We start from the raw sequence: 16,928 nt of genomic DNA on the forward strand, positions 1-16,928 counted from the left end.
GGTATATTTCTTTTTTTAGACCACAGGTATTAACCATTGTTCCTCCCGTATCTTTCTCCTGTAAGCGAAACATCAGACTATCATCCGTACTGAACTATTTTAGGGTATAAATTTAGTTTTACAGTTAAGACTTAACTGAAGGTAATTTAACTTTTAATGTGTTACCATGGATATCATCAACTGATGGGTTTTCACAATTCACAGTCAGTATTCACAATTGTGCAGAAAAGAATTAACATAGCAGGCCTATTCTTAGAAAGGCCTGCTTCAAGGTTGGCCTTTGGCTGGTATTTGGGAACTTAAATTTTGGGAAGATTCTTACCATTGATGGCTTACCCCCCGCAAAAAAAAAAAATAATAATAATAAAATCCAGTGGATAACATCTGGTGGTGAGGATGTGGTGAAAAGGGACCCTTGTGCACTATTGGTGGGAATGTACACTGTTGCAGCCGTTATGGAAACAGTTCACAGGTTCCTCAAAAAATTAAAAGTATAATTTCTGTATGCTGCAACAGTTCCACTTCTGGGTGTATACTCAAGAGAATGCAAAGTAGGGTCTCAAAGAAATACTTGCACACCCATGTTCACAGCAGTATTAAACCCAAGTGTCTATCGGTAGATGGATGGATAAAGAAAATGTGGTATATACACACAATGGAGTATTATTCTAGCTTATAAAATAAGGAAATTCTTCCATTTACATCAACCTGTAGGAACCTGGAGAACATTATGCTAAGTGAAAGAAGCCAGACACAGAAAGACAAATACTGCATGACACTACAGAACAGTGGTTACCAGGGACTGTGGGTAGAGGGAAGCAGGGAGATACTAGTCAACATTAGGGTACGATGTTTCATTGTTCAAGGTGAGTAAGTCTTAGAGATCTACTGGACAGTATAATGCCTGTAGTTTACTGGATTGTACACTTGAAGATTTGCCAGGAGCGTAGATCTTATGTTAACTATTTTTATAACAAAAAAATAAAGAGGGCAGGAAGAAACTTTGGAAGAATCTTTATAGCCTAGATTGTGTTGATGGTTTCTTGGGGGGATACGTATCTTCAAACTCATCAGGTTGTTTATATTAAATATGTATAGCTTTTTATGTCAATAATACGTAAACAAGGTGATTTAAAGTTAGAGAAAAATGGTGATTTATAAGTACCATGTTTTAACCAACTGAGCTAACCGGCCACCCCCCAAAAATGGTAATTTATAACATTATAATTTTATTTGGGTATTTTTTACTTTTTTCATCAATGATTTTTATACCCTCTTGATGATAATCTTGACAAGAACACTTTTCACAGCGTATAGGGTCCCACTCATATGGACCTAACCATATCCAGCTTCAGTAGTTATTTATTTATTCAACTATTTTTTCTTTTGAGTATCATGCTTTAGATTAGAAGCGTGTGTTCAAAATTTCATCAAGGGCTTTTTATTCTATCCGTAATTTCAAACTCTCTGAAAACACTAAGTATATTCAACTTAAGTTAATAGTGATGGTACACGTTTATAATTTCTTAAGCCAAGTGATCACGAATAAATTTTAGAAAGGAAAAGGAATTTTCCATAGCCCATGTATGGGTCAATCTTTGTTTAAATGACTAACTGTTTATCACGTGGTAAATACCCTTACATGAACACACCTTATACATTAATTTATTCATTCAACATATACTTATCACACACTGTGCACCAGACAGGGGTGATACACAGCAAGCAAATTCCCTGCCCTCATACAGCTTACATTCTAGTCCTTTATTGTCATATAAAAAGTTGTTTGTAGTCGTTATTTTGCATAGTGCTTTAAACTGACCCTACACTTTCTTTCTTATTTGCAGTCCGTTTGGCGGTTACTGCTGGAAGCATGCTGTATTTTGCCAGTTTCTTTGCATTTAAATCCATTGCTCAATACTACGATCAGCTGACCCTCGCCAAGAAGGTGGCTGCCTGTCTCAGCTGCAATGTTGCTTTGGCTCTGGGCGTTAATCTTATCCTCCAGCTGGAAATACAGGGTAAGCGTTCGCCTTGCAAATTTCACCTTTGCTATTTCATTCCGAGAAAGATAGAATAAGGCAGTGTGGGTGGTACAGTGAGTGAGGAGGTAAGAAGTGTTAGAAAAATTATTTATCCCCAGATTTGTTTTTTTTATAAAAGCAATTATGTGAACTGTAAAAAAAATAATTTGAAGTGTGAAAAGTTTGAAAGTTCCCATCTCTCCGCAAAACCCCCATTACACTCCTAAATAAAATAATTTTAAATCTCTTAATCTACATGCTGTATTTCACCTGATACTATATATTAGGCCTTCTCCTACAGAGACACACTCCCATTTTTTTTCACAAAGTTGTGTAATATTCCATTATAAAGGGGTCCTATAATTAACTAGTTCTCTGTCAGTGCACATTTCAGTGGATTCCAATTTTTTTGCTGTTACCCACAATAGTACATGTATATTTGCTTATACAATATGCATACTAATATAAATAAATTCTTAGATATAAAAATGCTATTTTGTAAGATATTCATAGCTTAATTTAAATTGCTATTATAATAACCTTCAAAAAGAGAAGACCAATTTATTCTCCAGCAGCACATGAGTTTTTCTACATCCTTTTCGGTAATGCATTGTACTACTCTCATGTGAAAAAGCACATATAGCTTCTTTATTTCCTATAAGTAATTTTCCTCTAAACTGTACATTACTGGGCTGAAAAAAATAAATGTAACGTAAGTCTAATCCAATGATTTATTCACATTCTTCTGAATGAGTCAATCTTTTAGCCATCTCTCTTCTTGTATTCTTCAAGATGGTATGTGTGGGGATGGGAACTTAGGAGTCTCTTACAGTGGATGGAAATGGAGACCTCAAATCTCTGTGATATCTTCAGATCTTTTGCCTCTATAGTTGAGTACCTAGCCTGAGCTGACGTGCGACTGTGTAGCCTGTGTAGCACAATGGACTGGTTCCTCATCTGTTAGAAGTGTGGTTCTGGCTGCTTGCCCCAGACTTAAAGCCCTCATCCAGTTCTCCACCGTTTTCTGGCCCTCACTGAGACTCTTTGGCCTTCACAAACACTTGGAAAGTTATACAAGCTCTGACTGACTTTTAGATATGAGGAGCCAGTAGCTCCACTTGAGGCCTATTTATCTAGCCGCTTCACTGTCCACTACCAATGCCACCATCACAGTGTTGGATATTTCTACATGATCTCACCAGAACAGTTCTCCAGGGTTTTCCTGAAATAGGAAAACCTGTGACTCAAGTACCTGTCCTCTGTCCTTTACCCTCACTCTTTTCTTCTTACTGGGGGGAGGGGTACCTTTCCTCCTTGTTTTCCTTTCTTGAATGGATTTCCTTTCCAGAATGACATTTGCATTGTTATCTTCCCTAAATTAATGTAATCAAACTTGTCGGTCTTTTCCTTCAATTTGTACGCTTTAGTTTTACTCAAGGAATCCTTTCATATCCAGAGTCATAAAGATAATAATCTTTTATTTTTTTCTAAAATGTGTGAATTTTTATTTTTACATTTGGATTTTCAGGGGGCATAGAGTTGATACTTCTGTTTGTCATTAGGTAGGAACCTAATTTTATTTATTTATTTTCAAAATGAAAATCGAGCTATTACAAATGCATGGGTCTGTTTCTGACGATATTTTCCATCCTGTTGATCTTTTTCAGTCTATTTTTGTGTGAGTACTACAATGGTTTTACTCATTATAGCTTTATAACAAGTCTTAATATCTGTTAGTCATGTAACCATACTTTTGTTATTCTTCAGTCATTCTTCTCACTTTGTTTTCCACTTGAATTTTAGATCACTTTGTCAAATTCTGTGAAAAATCTTATTGGGATTTAGTGAGAATTTCATTGCAGTTACTGATGAATGAGGAGGATTGAGGATACTTAATTTTCTCATCTGTAAACAAAAATCTACTTCCAGTGAGAAGCCAATTAGAAGAATATACGTATGATTTCTTAATGGATACTTGTATTAATCTTATACATGAAGCATTAAGAATTCACTAGAATTTATCTAGGTTTTGTTGACTTAACTGCAACAGAATGTACACCTTTAATTTTCTAATTGAGTTATTTTTTATCAGGTTATTTTATTTAGTTACTGCTTCATTTCTTTGTTATTTCTTTTCTCTTTTAGGAACTCTGTCGTATTTTGGGTAGAGAATTACTGAAGTTATTAGTAGACTTTCTAAAGTTTATATTCTACCTTCATTTTTTCTGTGGTTTCTAATTTGCTATTCACTGCCTCAAAATGGCTTTCATTTTGATAACCATTTTGAATCCTACTAAATAATTTTTATCTCAGACTATTACCTTTTCTTATAGCTTTCTCAAAGACAATATTCATGAATGTTCTTCTCGCGGTGCTGGTCTATAGAAAAGAGAGGGCCCATGTTGAAGGAAGGGCAAGTTTCATGGACCGTTGTTATCTTCATATCTAGCCTCTTTGAATTAGGAGTTTACTGCAAGCCCTCGTGTTTTTCAGTTGTGCGGCACTCTGCCTAGCAGTAGACGGGTAGAAGAACACAGGATTACTTGTCTTCTTTTGGTGACTTCCTTTTTCCCTTTCCGTCAGGACTACATATATGCGAAACATTTTCTCTTTTGCTTGGCAGTCAGCATCCAACCATAGTGCTGTTGAATATTTTTCCAAATGTGTGTATCCCGATGGTTATTTCAGTGGGAATTTAGCATGAAGGATAAAGTAGAAGGAGCGGATCTAGTAGATCCGCTTTTTACTTGACTTTTTTATTATTTTTCTTTCGGTTGGTGACTTTGTCTCAGTCATTCCTATTTATTTTTGTAGATTTTGAATGGAGGAGGGGAGAAACCAATGTTGTTACATATTCCATCATTTTCTTAGATGACCTACATACTAAGGGTATCAACACGTAGATAATTCAGAGCAGTGACATTTAGAGTATCAACAACCTTTTTTCTTTAATGTTTCAATCACAGAGCTGTCGTTTATGGTAAATACTGCCTTTTTATTTCAGAAGTTGGGGTTAAGTGGCATAATCTTTGGACACCAGCCAACCTTCAGGATAACCTCATTTTTGCCTATATATTGGGAATGCTGTTACTTGATGCTTTCTTGTATGGCCTTGTGACCTGGTATGTAGAAACTGTCTTTCCAGGGCAATACGGCATGCCCCAACCATGGTTCTTTTTTCTTACGGTGAGTTCTAATGCTGCTTATTGGGAAAGCCTACAATCCTTATGAGCCTATTTCGTAATAGTTAGGATCAAATCAAAAGGTCAGGTGCAGAATCATTTTCATCTGGATACCAACCGTAAAGAAATGCTAGCCCTGTTCTTGATACTCCTTAAAATCTTCCACATATGCAAATGCACAATATCTGTGGATAAGACTGAAACCCCATGCATTAAAAATTTTGAGTAATACAACCCTTCTTCAGCCAAGAAGGATTAGATCAGAGAATAAAGTGGATTAGGTCAGAGAATAAAGAAACCTAAAATATCTGCAGATGTCGTTCCCAGCTAAACTAATGTGTGATGGTTTCTTAGATCTTAGTGAGAAGAGGATTAAGTATTTCCTATGTCTGTTCTCAATCACTTGCTTCTTTTCAATTGTTAGACCAGTGTGCTTAACACTGGAGAACATCTGTATTTTGCCCTCCTGTTCCCTTACCATTACTGGATAAGTGTGGTACAAAGAAGATATCCTGACCAAGTGTGATAAAATGCATTGGCTGCAGCCTCGTTCTAGAGTAATTCCATTTGTTCCTATTTATTAACCGTAGCACTTTAAAAAGAGTTTTTGCTTCTAAATCCTGGAGATTCAAATCATATATCAGTTTGCTACAAAATGTAACCCCTGAAAGGATGCTACAACTTTCTCCATCTCACAAAATAAACCAAGCCGAAGTGTTTTCAAGTTGTTTTAGTGCCTCATTTAGTACATTTACAATGTACATGCACACACCTAATTCCAAAATATTTTCATCACCCAAAAATAAATTCCTATATCCACAAAGAAGTCACATCATGTTTTTCCCTACCCCAAACCCCTAGCAACCACTAATCAGCTTTCTTTTTATATGGATTAATCTGGATGTTTCATATAATCTGGATATTTCATATAAATGTGATATATTGCATTGATTGATTTTTATACCTTGAACAACCACTGCATTCCTGGGATAAATCCCACTTGGTCATGATGTATAATCCTTTTGATACTGGATTCAGTATGCTAGCATTTGGTTGAAGATTTTTGCATCTGTATTTGTAGGGGATATTGATCTTTAGCTTCTTTCCTCACGATATCTTTATCTGGCTTTGGTGTCAGGGTAATTTTGAGCTCATAGAATGGTTTAGGAAATGTTTCCTCCTCTTACAATGTTTGGAAGACTTGGAGAAGGATCGTTGTTAATCTTGTTTCAATGTTGGGTTGGATTCACCTATGAAGCCATCTGGTCTTGTACTTTTCTTTGTAGGGAGGTTTTGGTCACTGATTCATTTGCTTTGCTTTACTTGTTGTAGGTCTGTTTATATGGAGTGCTTCATTTCTTAATGCTCATTTTGGTAATTATATTTGGCTTTCTTTGTAGCGCTCATACTGGTTTGGCCAATCAAGCATTAGTAAGGAAGAAGAAGAAATGAAACACTATGGGAGAACTCAAAGCAAATATTTTGAGGCTGAACCTGTTACACGGGTGGCAGACATCCAGATTGAACATTTGTACAAGGTACTATTTCAAAGAGAGAGCCCTTTATCAGTGCCTGGCCAGTGGGCAGGCTAGTGGGTGGGGACCATGGAAAGGGCAGATGGCAGATGTGGAGGAGCCGGCTAGTAGGGTCCATGTGTGGGCAGGACACTGGGTCCACAGGCAGGGAGTCCTGGTGTCAGAGTCTGCAGGTGGTTGGGCCTGGTACCAGGGTCCACAGGTGAGCTGGTTACTCCACTTTGCTTTTAGTTCATGTTTGCCTGCTATATTTTTCCCATTCTTTTACTGTTAACCTATTTCTGTCTTTACAATTGCAGGACAGTTTTTGTATACATATAAATACATATAGTTAGTTCATACTCTTTATTCAGTCTGACGACTGCTGCTTTTCTTCGAGGTGTTCAAGCCATTCACATTTAATGAGATTATTGATATTATTGGTACAGTTTATATTTATCATCCCATATTTGATTTCTATGTCTACCATATAGTCTTTGTTTTCCTTCTCCTCTTGTTCTGCCTTCTCTTGGATTAATTTATTATTTTTCTGAGATTTCACTTTATCTCCCTTTTTTTGGTATTAACTATAACTTTCTGTTTTGATGTTTTAATGGTTTCTCTCTGATACGTTATACGTCTAACTTATTACAATCTGCATTCAAATGGTATTATACCATTTCCCATATAGTATAGGAACCTTAGGTTAGGTATGCTTTTAGTTTTACACTCAGAGCCTTCATGCTGCTGCTGTCATACATTTTACCTATACATACGTTGTAAAACCTGCAATATATTCTTATCATTGTGCTTAATTTTTCAGTTATATTTTAAGGAAGTTGCAAAGAATGTGATGTATAACTGCTGATATAGTTAATAATTCTAGTGATCTCCAGTCCTCTGTTCTTATCTAGATTTCCACCTGGTATCATTTCCCTTCTGCCTGGTAGACTAGCTTTGACCTTTCTTTTAGTGTAGGTCTGCTAGTGATTAATTCTTTCAGAGATTTTCTATGTCTGAAATAGTCTTTATTTTAGCTTCACTTTTGAAAGATGCTGTCACTGGATATAGAATGTTAGGTTAAAGATGTTGCCCCACTGTCTATTCACATGTGTTGTTGCCAGTGAAATACCTGCTTTTGTGGTTTTTTTTTCTTGCATGTATAGTTCTTTTTTTCTGGCACCTTTCAAGGAGTTTACCTTTTTCCCTATCTTCCTTTACCAAGGCTTCATTAAAGCAGAGACTATATGTGACTTACTTCTAGATATAATTCTGGCATATAGCACAATACCTGATACACCGTAGGCATTCAATAAATAGTTTTCAAATGGAGAGTGAGCACCGCTGGCCTGCATGTATTAATTGGACGTGGTGATTTATTGCATACAGTAGTTAATAGCAATGGAGACATGTAGGGTCATACTTGGGTTTCTCGTTTGTACGCTTAGGTGAATTTAGGGGCCATTCAGTGATCCAGGGAGTACAGCTGAGGACTGTATATTTTCAGGGCATGATAATGAGCAGAGTTTTAGACATACTGAATTTGAGATATTTGTAAATATTTAAACTTATGTTTCTGATAGGCATTTGAAGATGTAGAGCTATAGCTTTGGCGAGAGAGAATGACTGGAACAGATTGTAGTACAGTCAGCATCTGTACGGTAATTGAATTCGTAGGAGAAAATTAGATTCCCTAGGGCAGTCCTTTTCAACTGGGAACGATTATGTCCCCCCAGAAAGAAGACATTTAACAATCTAGAAATAGTTTGGTTGTCACACCCCAGGGTGAGGGAGGTGAGGAGAGGAGTCTGCTGGCGTCTACAGGGTAGAAACCAGGGAAGCTGCTAACCACCCTGCAAGGCCCAGGAAGGCCCTCCAGAACAAAGAATCCTTTAACCAGAGTGTCAGCAGTGCTGCTGCGAGGGAGAAGCCCAGGCCTACGGAGAGCTTGCAGACATGCTCTCCTGATGATCGCTGGTTAATTTGGCAACACTAGCACCTCTTTCTAAGGTTTCTCCTGCATTGCAAAAGAGAGCCCATGAACTGCATTCCCCAAAATGTCCTTCTCTGTTTGCTTTCTATTATAGTTAGGATTTGCCAGTGAGAGGCACCTACACACAGACACCTACAGACAGGCAGGTTTTAGATCCACCTAGGTGAGTGCTTGGGAATAACAGGATTTTTCATTTCAGACTGAAATGTTAGGAATTTCCAAGAGACACATTAGTAGGGTTTTCAAACATGTTCTGTAAATGACCGGGTAAATATTTTAGGTTCCATGGACCTCACACAATGTCTGGCGCATATTCTTTTCTATTATATTTTCACAAGCCTTTAAAAGTGTGAAAACCATTCTTAGCTCATTGGCTGCACAAAAACAGATAATGGGCCATATTTGAGTTTGCCAACTCCTGCTTAGAATCCCAAAAAATTTCTAGCATGCTCTTGTAAATCATCAAACTTCTGGCTGAAATCATGGCATCAACTTTTGTGATCATTGGTGGCAGCTTCTGTGAGCTTCCCTAGCGCTTGCTACAGTTGAGTAAGCCCATAACTACTCTTCATACATAGAATATAGAGAGGTCTCCATTTTCTTTACCAAGCATACATATGTATACCACTGTGCCTTCACAGTTATTTTGACTAATATACAAACTCCGTGCAACTGAAAATACTGTTCCTTGTTCAAAACAACACATTTTTTACAACAAGTCTGATGATTAATGTTGTTTCTTCTAAGGATAGAGGATATGAGCGTCTTTAAATAACTGATAGTGACAGATATCAAGTTATCCTTTCTTTCATCCCACAGGAATTTGGCAACAAAGTAGCAGTAAACAACATGTCTATGAATTTATATAAGGGGCAGATCACTGTTCTTCTAGGAGAAAATGGGGCAGGAAAAACCACAACCTTGTCTGTTCTCACAGGTACGTATTTAGCTCTGTTCAGAGCAGAAGTCAGTTTCCTTCTAAGGTTGTAAATCAGTCAACAATTTGTAGTGTTGAATGTGTTGTTATTTCAGTGTTGGTGTCATTAAGTTTCAGTTATTCACAACCAAGGTGCTTTAGGTGATGTGATAAATTCATTCATTTATTCAATGAACAATTTTATGCGCGAATTCTTTTTATAGGAACTGATAATACAGTGGTGGTTACAAGGTTGTTACACTCAATTTTATACTCTGGTGGAGATACAGACAAAAAACTTGAAACTTACACCACTAAGTAAGAAAGGAGACACGACACGTAGGATGCGATTCACTCAATAGAATGACACGTAACGTGTTTTGGGGATGAGGAATAGGGAAGTGACATCAAATCTGGGGCAAATCAAAAGGCTATAAAGAGAAGGACAGAAGAGTATTACAGGGATAAGCAAAGACCAGGAGGCTCGAAAGCAGACATCTGTATCACCAGATCAGACTAGGAATGTCATGGCAAAGGATAAAGCCGGGTGAAGAATCGAAAGGTCAGATCACGAAAGGTTTTGGGGAAGCCATGCCGTGAAGTTTACAATGTATGCTGAGAGCAATGAGAAGCCATGGAGGAATATTTCATGAAGCTTTATGCTTTAGAAACATTGCCTTCACCAGGAAGGAAGAATGGATAAGGAATGCTAGGGACCATTAGGATAGTGAATCCCATGTGGTGTGTTAGGCTAGTGTAAGTCCTAGAGGCTGGAGCAGGGCTGAGCCTAGTAGTTGAGACAAAATAGCCTCTCCTTTGGGACAAAATCGATGGCAAAACTAAGTCAGGAGGGGAAGACGATACCCACATTCTCTGTTTTATATGCTTGAACTGACTCCCTCTAAATATCAGCTAAAACTTGTTGTAAAAGAATGACTTTTTAGTTAACGTCACAGAGTTATGATTTGAATTATTTCCTTCATGATGATATGTGCAAAATACATATAGTTGATAACACTTTACGTAAGTTATCTTAGAACACACTCCGTGCTTTACGTGTTATCTCAGAACACACGTTACGCCCTTTCCCATCTGTGGGTGCTCATGCCCTTCCTCTCATTGGGAAGGCCTAAAATCAGCTCTCCACCTATTGAAATCCTATTCATACACCAACATGCAGCTCACAAGCAACCGTCCAGAACAGAGGAGGTAGCTCCGAATTCCAGTTCTTCACAGACAAAATTGGTAAACAAGCATGAAAATGTCAGAACCAATTTTGTCAGAACTCTGTAAACAGGCAAAGACTTAACAGCAATGAAGTAATGCTAAATGAAGGAAAAGGCAACTTAGAAACAGTAGGAGGTGAGGGCGACATCAGCAACTCGGAAGCTCCAGGCTCTCATTGCCGCAGAGATGCTGAGTTGCCAACAACATACACACAAAAATACCTTTTCTAAGAACTCTAGAAACCAGTTTGGAAGCTGCAGCATGCAGGTAAATGCATAGCCAATACCAAAAAGGGTAGGAAGTTTGGGGTTTTTTTCTCACCTCATCCTCCCCCCCAATCGCATGGCATGATCAGGAAGAAACTTCCCAGTTCAAAGCTCCACCGTTGGAACAGCCACATGCAAAGGAATGAGCTGGACCACTGTCTTTCACCGTTCGCTAAAATTATCTCAAAATCGTTCAAAGACATGAATGTAAGATCTAAAACCATAAAACTAGAAGAAAACATAAGCAGTGAGCTCCTTGACATCAGTCTTGCCTATGATATTTTTGGATTTGACATCAAAAACAAGGGCAACAAAAGCAAAAATAAACAAGTGGGGCTACATCAAACTAAAAAGTGTGCCGCAAAGGAAACCATTCACAAGATGAAAAAGGAATATACTAAATGGGAGAAAATATTTGCATATCATATATCAGATAAGGTGTTAATATCCAAAACATATTAAGAAAGAATTCATACAACTCAAGAGCAAAAACAAAAATTGATTAAAAAGTGGGCAGAGGATCTGAATAGACATTTCTCCAAAGAAGACGTACAGATGACCAACAGGTACATGAAAAGGTGCTCAACATCACTAATCATCAGGGAAAGGCAAATCAAAACTGCAATGTGAGATCGCTTCACATGTGTTAGAAATACTATCAACAAATACAAGAGATAAGTATTGGAGAGGTTGTGGAGAAAAGAGAACCTTCCTTCACTGTTGGTGGGAATGTAAAGTGTGCAGCCACTATGGAAAACAGTATGCAGATTCTTGAAAAAACTAAAAATAGAACTACCATCTCCAGCAATTTCACTTCTCAGTATTTATCTGCAGAAAATGAAAACATTAACTTGAAAAGATATCTGCACCCCCATGTTCACTGTAGCATTATTCACAATAGCCAGGACATGGAAGCAACCTAAGTGTCCTTTGATGGATGAATGGATGGGTAAAGAAAATGTGGCGTTGATCTTCCTGCCAACCTGGATTGCTCACCTTGGTATTTAACCCTGTGTGTGAAAAATTTCTTTCTTAACTCCTTTGCAGCCTCTTTTCACTGCAGTGTAGTCTTTCCCCTAACTCAGTAGTTCTCAAAGCCTGGTCTTCTACCAGCAGCATGTTCAGCATTGCCTTGTTTGGGATGTGTTAGAAATGTACGTTCTCATCGATGGATGAACAGACAAAGAAGATACGAGGTATATATATGTGCATATAGATAGATAGATAGATATCTATAGATACAGATATCTATCTATCTATCTATCTATATATATATATATCTTATTCAGCCATAAAAAAAGAAGGCAGTCCTGCCATTTGTGGCAGTATGATGGACCTTGAGGGTATTGGGCTAAGTGAAATAAGTCTGAGAGAGAGACAAATACCATATGATCTAACACGTATGTAGAATCTTTTTTTAAAAATTGAACTCATAGAGAAGAGATTGGTTGTAGCCAGAACCAGGGGATGAGGGCTGGGTTAAATGGATACAGGGAGTCAAAAGATTTAAATTTCTAGTTATAAATAGTCATGGGGATGTAATGTACAGCATGAAAACTATAGTTAATACTGTATTGTATATTTCAAAGTTGCTAGAAGAGTAAATTTTTAAAGTTCTCATCACAAAAAAAACTATACGGTGACTGATGTTAACTATACTTATTGTGATCATTTCACAATATTTACAAATATCTAATCATTATGTTGTATATCTGAAACTAATATGTTATATGTCAACTATATCTCAATTTAAAAAAGAATACAGAGGGTTCCAAAAAAATGTATCCATATTTTAAGAAAGCAAAATAACTGCATTAAAATTGTAATATTCAATATATACCAATAACAAAAGATGAATGAATACAAGTCATGTTTATACATTTTTTTTGGACCCCTGATATATTTTAAAATAGGATAAATGATTCATAAGGTTTAAATGGACTTAATGGTTTCTTTTTTACATGTTACCAAATAGTTCCCCACAAAATCTGGACTGGTTTTTATTAATATTTAAATTTCTTGAGGACAAAGTATTATATTCCAGGTCTTTGTTTTTCATAGCATCTAACAGGAACCATATTTGTGTGGTTCACAAATACAGTAACTGGCTGATTGCAATGTGAATATATTGGAATATAGGAAATTATTAAATTTTTTATCATAAATATAATCCATACCCATTGCAGCAAAGTAGTGTATATATAAGTGGAAAGACAATTAGAAGATGGCTAATCCCACCCCCAGAGTGAGCCACAAGGACACGGAATTTGATATGCTAATTAGCAGTCTTAGCACTTTCTCTCCGCAAAGCTCAGCTTCAGACGGGTTTTCTGCTTGCTTGTAGGTTGTTCCCCTCCTACCAGAGGGGAGGCCTACATCAACGGGTATGCCGTCTCCAAGCACAGAGTCGATGTTCGAAAGCACATGGGCTTCTGCCCTCAGCAGAACTGGCTGTTCGGTGACTTGACGCTGTCAGAGCACCTTTACTTCTACTCGATGGTAAGTCACACTTGTTCTTTTAATTACAGATCTGTGAATTTTAACACATTTAACGAACACTACAATCAAGATACAGAACAGTTTCATCACCCTGCAGCACTCACTCGTGCTCTCTGTTTGGAGTCATCCCTCTCCCCGCACCCCACCTTTCCCCGCAACCACTGGTCTATCTTTCATCACTGTTGTTTTGTCTTGTTGAGAATCACATAAATGGAATCATATAGTATGTAACCTTCAGAGATTAGCTGCTTATACAGACTAAAGCGTTTGAGATCCATCCGTGCTGTTGCGTGAGTGGTAGTGTGTTTCTTTTCATTGCTGAGGAGTATTTCCTGCTTGGATGTTACACAGTATACCAGTCGGAGGGCATTCGGGTTTTCTGCAGGCTTAGTGAGGATGATTAAAACTGAATTTCACGTACAACTTTTTGGCGTGTAAACATAAGTTTTCATCTCTCTCAGCGTTGGATTACTGTATTGTATTGTAAGTATTTGTTTAACTGTATCGGAAGCTGCCAGACTGCTTCCCAGAGTGGGGGTATCCCTTTGCACGCCCACCAGCAATGGGTGGGAAGTACAGTTGTCCTGCATTCTTGCCCAAATTTGGTATTGTTAAAACTTTTTTAAAATTGTAACCACCCTACTATGTGTGTACGTGTATCGAATCATGGTTTTAAACTGCATTTCATGGATGGCTAATGTTGACCATCCTTCATGTGCTAATTTGCCATTTTTATACCCTCCTTGATAAAATATTTGTTGAGGCCCTAGTCCATTTTTTAAATTTGGGTTCATTTCTTACAGAATTTTTTAGTTCTTTATCTATTCTGGATATATGTCCTTTGTTTGATAGGTGCTTGGCAAATATTTTTCCCCAAATGTAGTTTGTCTTTATTTTCTTGACAATGTCTTTTGCAGAGCAAAAGTTTTTAATATTGAAATCCAATTTATCACATTTTTGGTAATCGATCCTGCCTTTGCTGGCTTTTCTAGAGCTATCCTCAGGACATGAAGATTTTATTCTGTATTTTCTTTTAAATTTTTGTAGTTTCACTCGTGACGTTTAGATTTATGATCCGGTTTTAGTCTGTGAATAAAGGTGTAAAATTTAGGTCTAGGTTCGTTTTCTTGCATAAAAATGACCAATTGTTTTAATACCTTATGTTGAAAACACTATTCTTTCATCTTTGAATTGCTTTTTGCACATTTGTCAAAGATCAAGGATTATTATTATTATAGCTGCTTAGCCCTTCCAGGTAAGTGTTTTAAACTGTTTTTTATGTATCTACAAAAGTTCTGCTGTGATTTTGATTGATATTATATTAAATCTACATATTACTTTGGAGAGAATTAACAGCGTTACTATGCTGGAACTTCAAATCCTTGAACCACAGTATCTTTCTCCCTTAATTTAGGTCTTTGATTTCCTGTATCACCATTTTCAGTTTTCAGAATACAGATCCAATATTTATTTTATTTATTTAGTTAGTTAGTTATTGAGTTATTTATTGAGTTCTTTATTGAATTATTTATATTTGTGTGTGTATGTGTGTGTGTGTGTGATTATTTGGAGTTTTAAATTTTTTATTTCCAGTTGTTTGTTGCTTATACATGGAAAAATGATTATCTACGTATTGACCTATTATTCTCTGACCTTGCTAAGCTCACTTATTAGGTTTGGAAGGGTTTTTCTTTTTAGATTCCTTGATTTTATTATTTAAAAAAAAAAATTAAGGATGCATACTCCCTTTTTTGAAGGTTTTTATTAAAATATAGCTAGCATACGATATTACATTAGTTTTAGGGGTACACCATAGTTATTCAACATTTATATACCTAAAGAAGTGATCCCCATGATAAATCCAGCAACCATCTGACAGCGTCCCACGCTGTCAATATTACTGCCTCTGTTCCCCGTGCTGTACATTCCATTCCCATGACTGACTTGTTTTATACCTGGAGATTTGGACCTCTTATTCCCCTTCACCTCCCCCTCCCTTTTTTAATTTTTCAATTACAGTTGACATTCAATACTATTTTATATTAATTTCAGGTGCACAGCATAGTGGTTGGACATTTATATAATGTAAGAAATGATCCCCGACTAGCCTAGTACCCACCTAGCACTATACATAGTTATAATTGACTCTATTTCCTGTGCTGTACTTTACATCCCCATGACTATTTTGTAACTACCAATTTTACTTCTTAATCTCTTCACCTTTTCACCGCTTGGGAGGGTCCTTGTGGTAGGCCAAGTTCAGCTGCAGCCTGTGCCCTGCCCAAGGCCACCTGGTAGGAGCCACAAAGCAATCCACAGAATGCCATTATTCACACTGGGCTTGGATGTGCCTGAGGGAGGCCAAGCTGTGAACTGAGGCCGGCTGCCACTAGTACTGGGCTTGGAGCTGCTCAGCAAGAGGAACAGGCGCGCCCAAGCCACCCAGATGCTGCTTGTTTACTGCCAGCGAGGAAGTCTCTGCACAGGCCCTTAGAGGAACGCCTGGGACTCCAGCAGCTCTGCATCTCACTCAGCCACAGTCTGCTGGTTTTCACAGCCTGAAGTTGTAGGGACTTCTCTCCCCTGCACTGGAACCCTGGGCTGGATGCCTGGTGTGAGGCTGGGACCCTTCGCTCCTCCAGGGGACCTTCACAGCCAAGATATCCCCCTGATTTTTAACTGCCACTCATGGCTGTGGGACCCGCCTGTTCTGCGTCTCTGCCCCTCCTGGTAGTCTCGAGGTGGCTTCTTCTGTATGTCCATAGTTGTAGGACTTCTATCCAGCTAGACTTTAGGTGCTTCTCAGTAATGGTTGTTCTGTGGTTTCCTTGTGATTTTGATGTCCTGAGAAGAGGCAAGCACAGCTTTACCTGCTCTGCCAACTTGACCAGAAATCTCAAATTTCTGGAAAAGCTGGAAAAAGAGAAGTTCAATTTATTTAATAGTTATAGGAGTATTCAGGTTATTTATTTTATAGGGTGAGCTAAGGTACTTTGTGATTTTTGAAGAATTGCTCTATTTCATCTAAGTTGATGGCCATATATATAGAGCCATTTGTGGTATTCCTTATCTTTTTAATGTCTGTAGAGTCTATAATAATATTCTCTTCTCTCTCATATTGGTAAGTTGTATTTCTCTTTGTCTCTGTCATTATTGCTTGAAGTTTATCAATTTTCATGAGCGTTTCAAAGAACCAGCTTTCAGTTTCATTGGTTTTTCTCTATTACATTTTGGTTTTTTATTTCATTTATTCATGCTTATACATGTATTATATTTTTCCATCTACTTCATTTAGGTTTCTTTTTCT

At 37.5% G+C, this 16,928-nt stretch overlaps 1 protein-coding gene across 1 annotated transcript in view; it reads left to right on the forward strand.

Moving 5' to 3' along the window:
• LOC117019690 (ATP-binding cassette sub-family A member 3) overlaps window positions 1-16,928 on the forward strand; it is a 71,649-nt gene that overhangs the window by 17,790 nt on the left and 36,931 nt on the right. The window contains exons 9-13 of the mRNA XM_033101753.1: window positions 1,848-2,021; window positions 5,029-5,210; window positions 6,607-6,744; window positions 9,533-9,650; window positions 13,467-13,621. Of these exons, the coding sequence (XP_032957644.1) occupies window positions 1,848-2,021; window positions 5,029-5,210; window positions 6,607-6,744; window positions 9,533-9,650; window positions 13,467-13,621 (767 nt within the window). The remainder of the gene's footprint in view (window positions 1-1,847; window positions 2,022-5,028; window positions 5,211-6,606; window positions 6,745-9,532; window positions 9,651-13,466; window positions 13,622-16,928) is intronic.

The sequence above is a fragment of the Rhinolophus ferrumequinum genome, assembly GCF_004115265.2.
Source record: "Rhinolophus ferrumequinum isolate MPI-CBG mRhiFer1 chromosome 15 unlocalized genomic scaffold, mRhiFer1_v1.p scaffold_54_arrow_ctg1_1, whole genome shotgun sequence".
In the NCBI taxonomy this organism is placed as follows: domain Eukaryota; kingdom Metazoa; phylum Chordata; class Mammalia; order Chiroptera; family Rhinolophidae; genus Rhinolophus; species Rhinolophus ferrumequinum.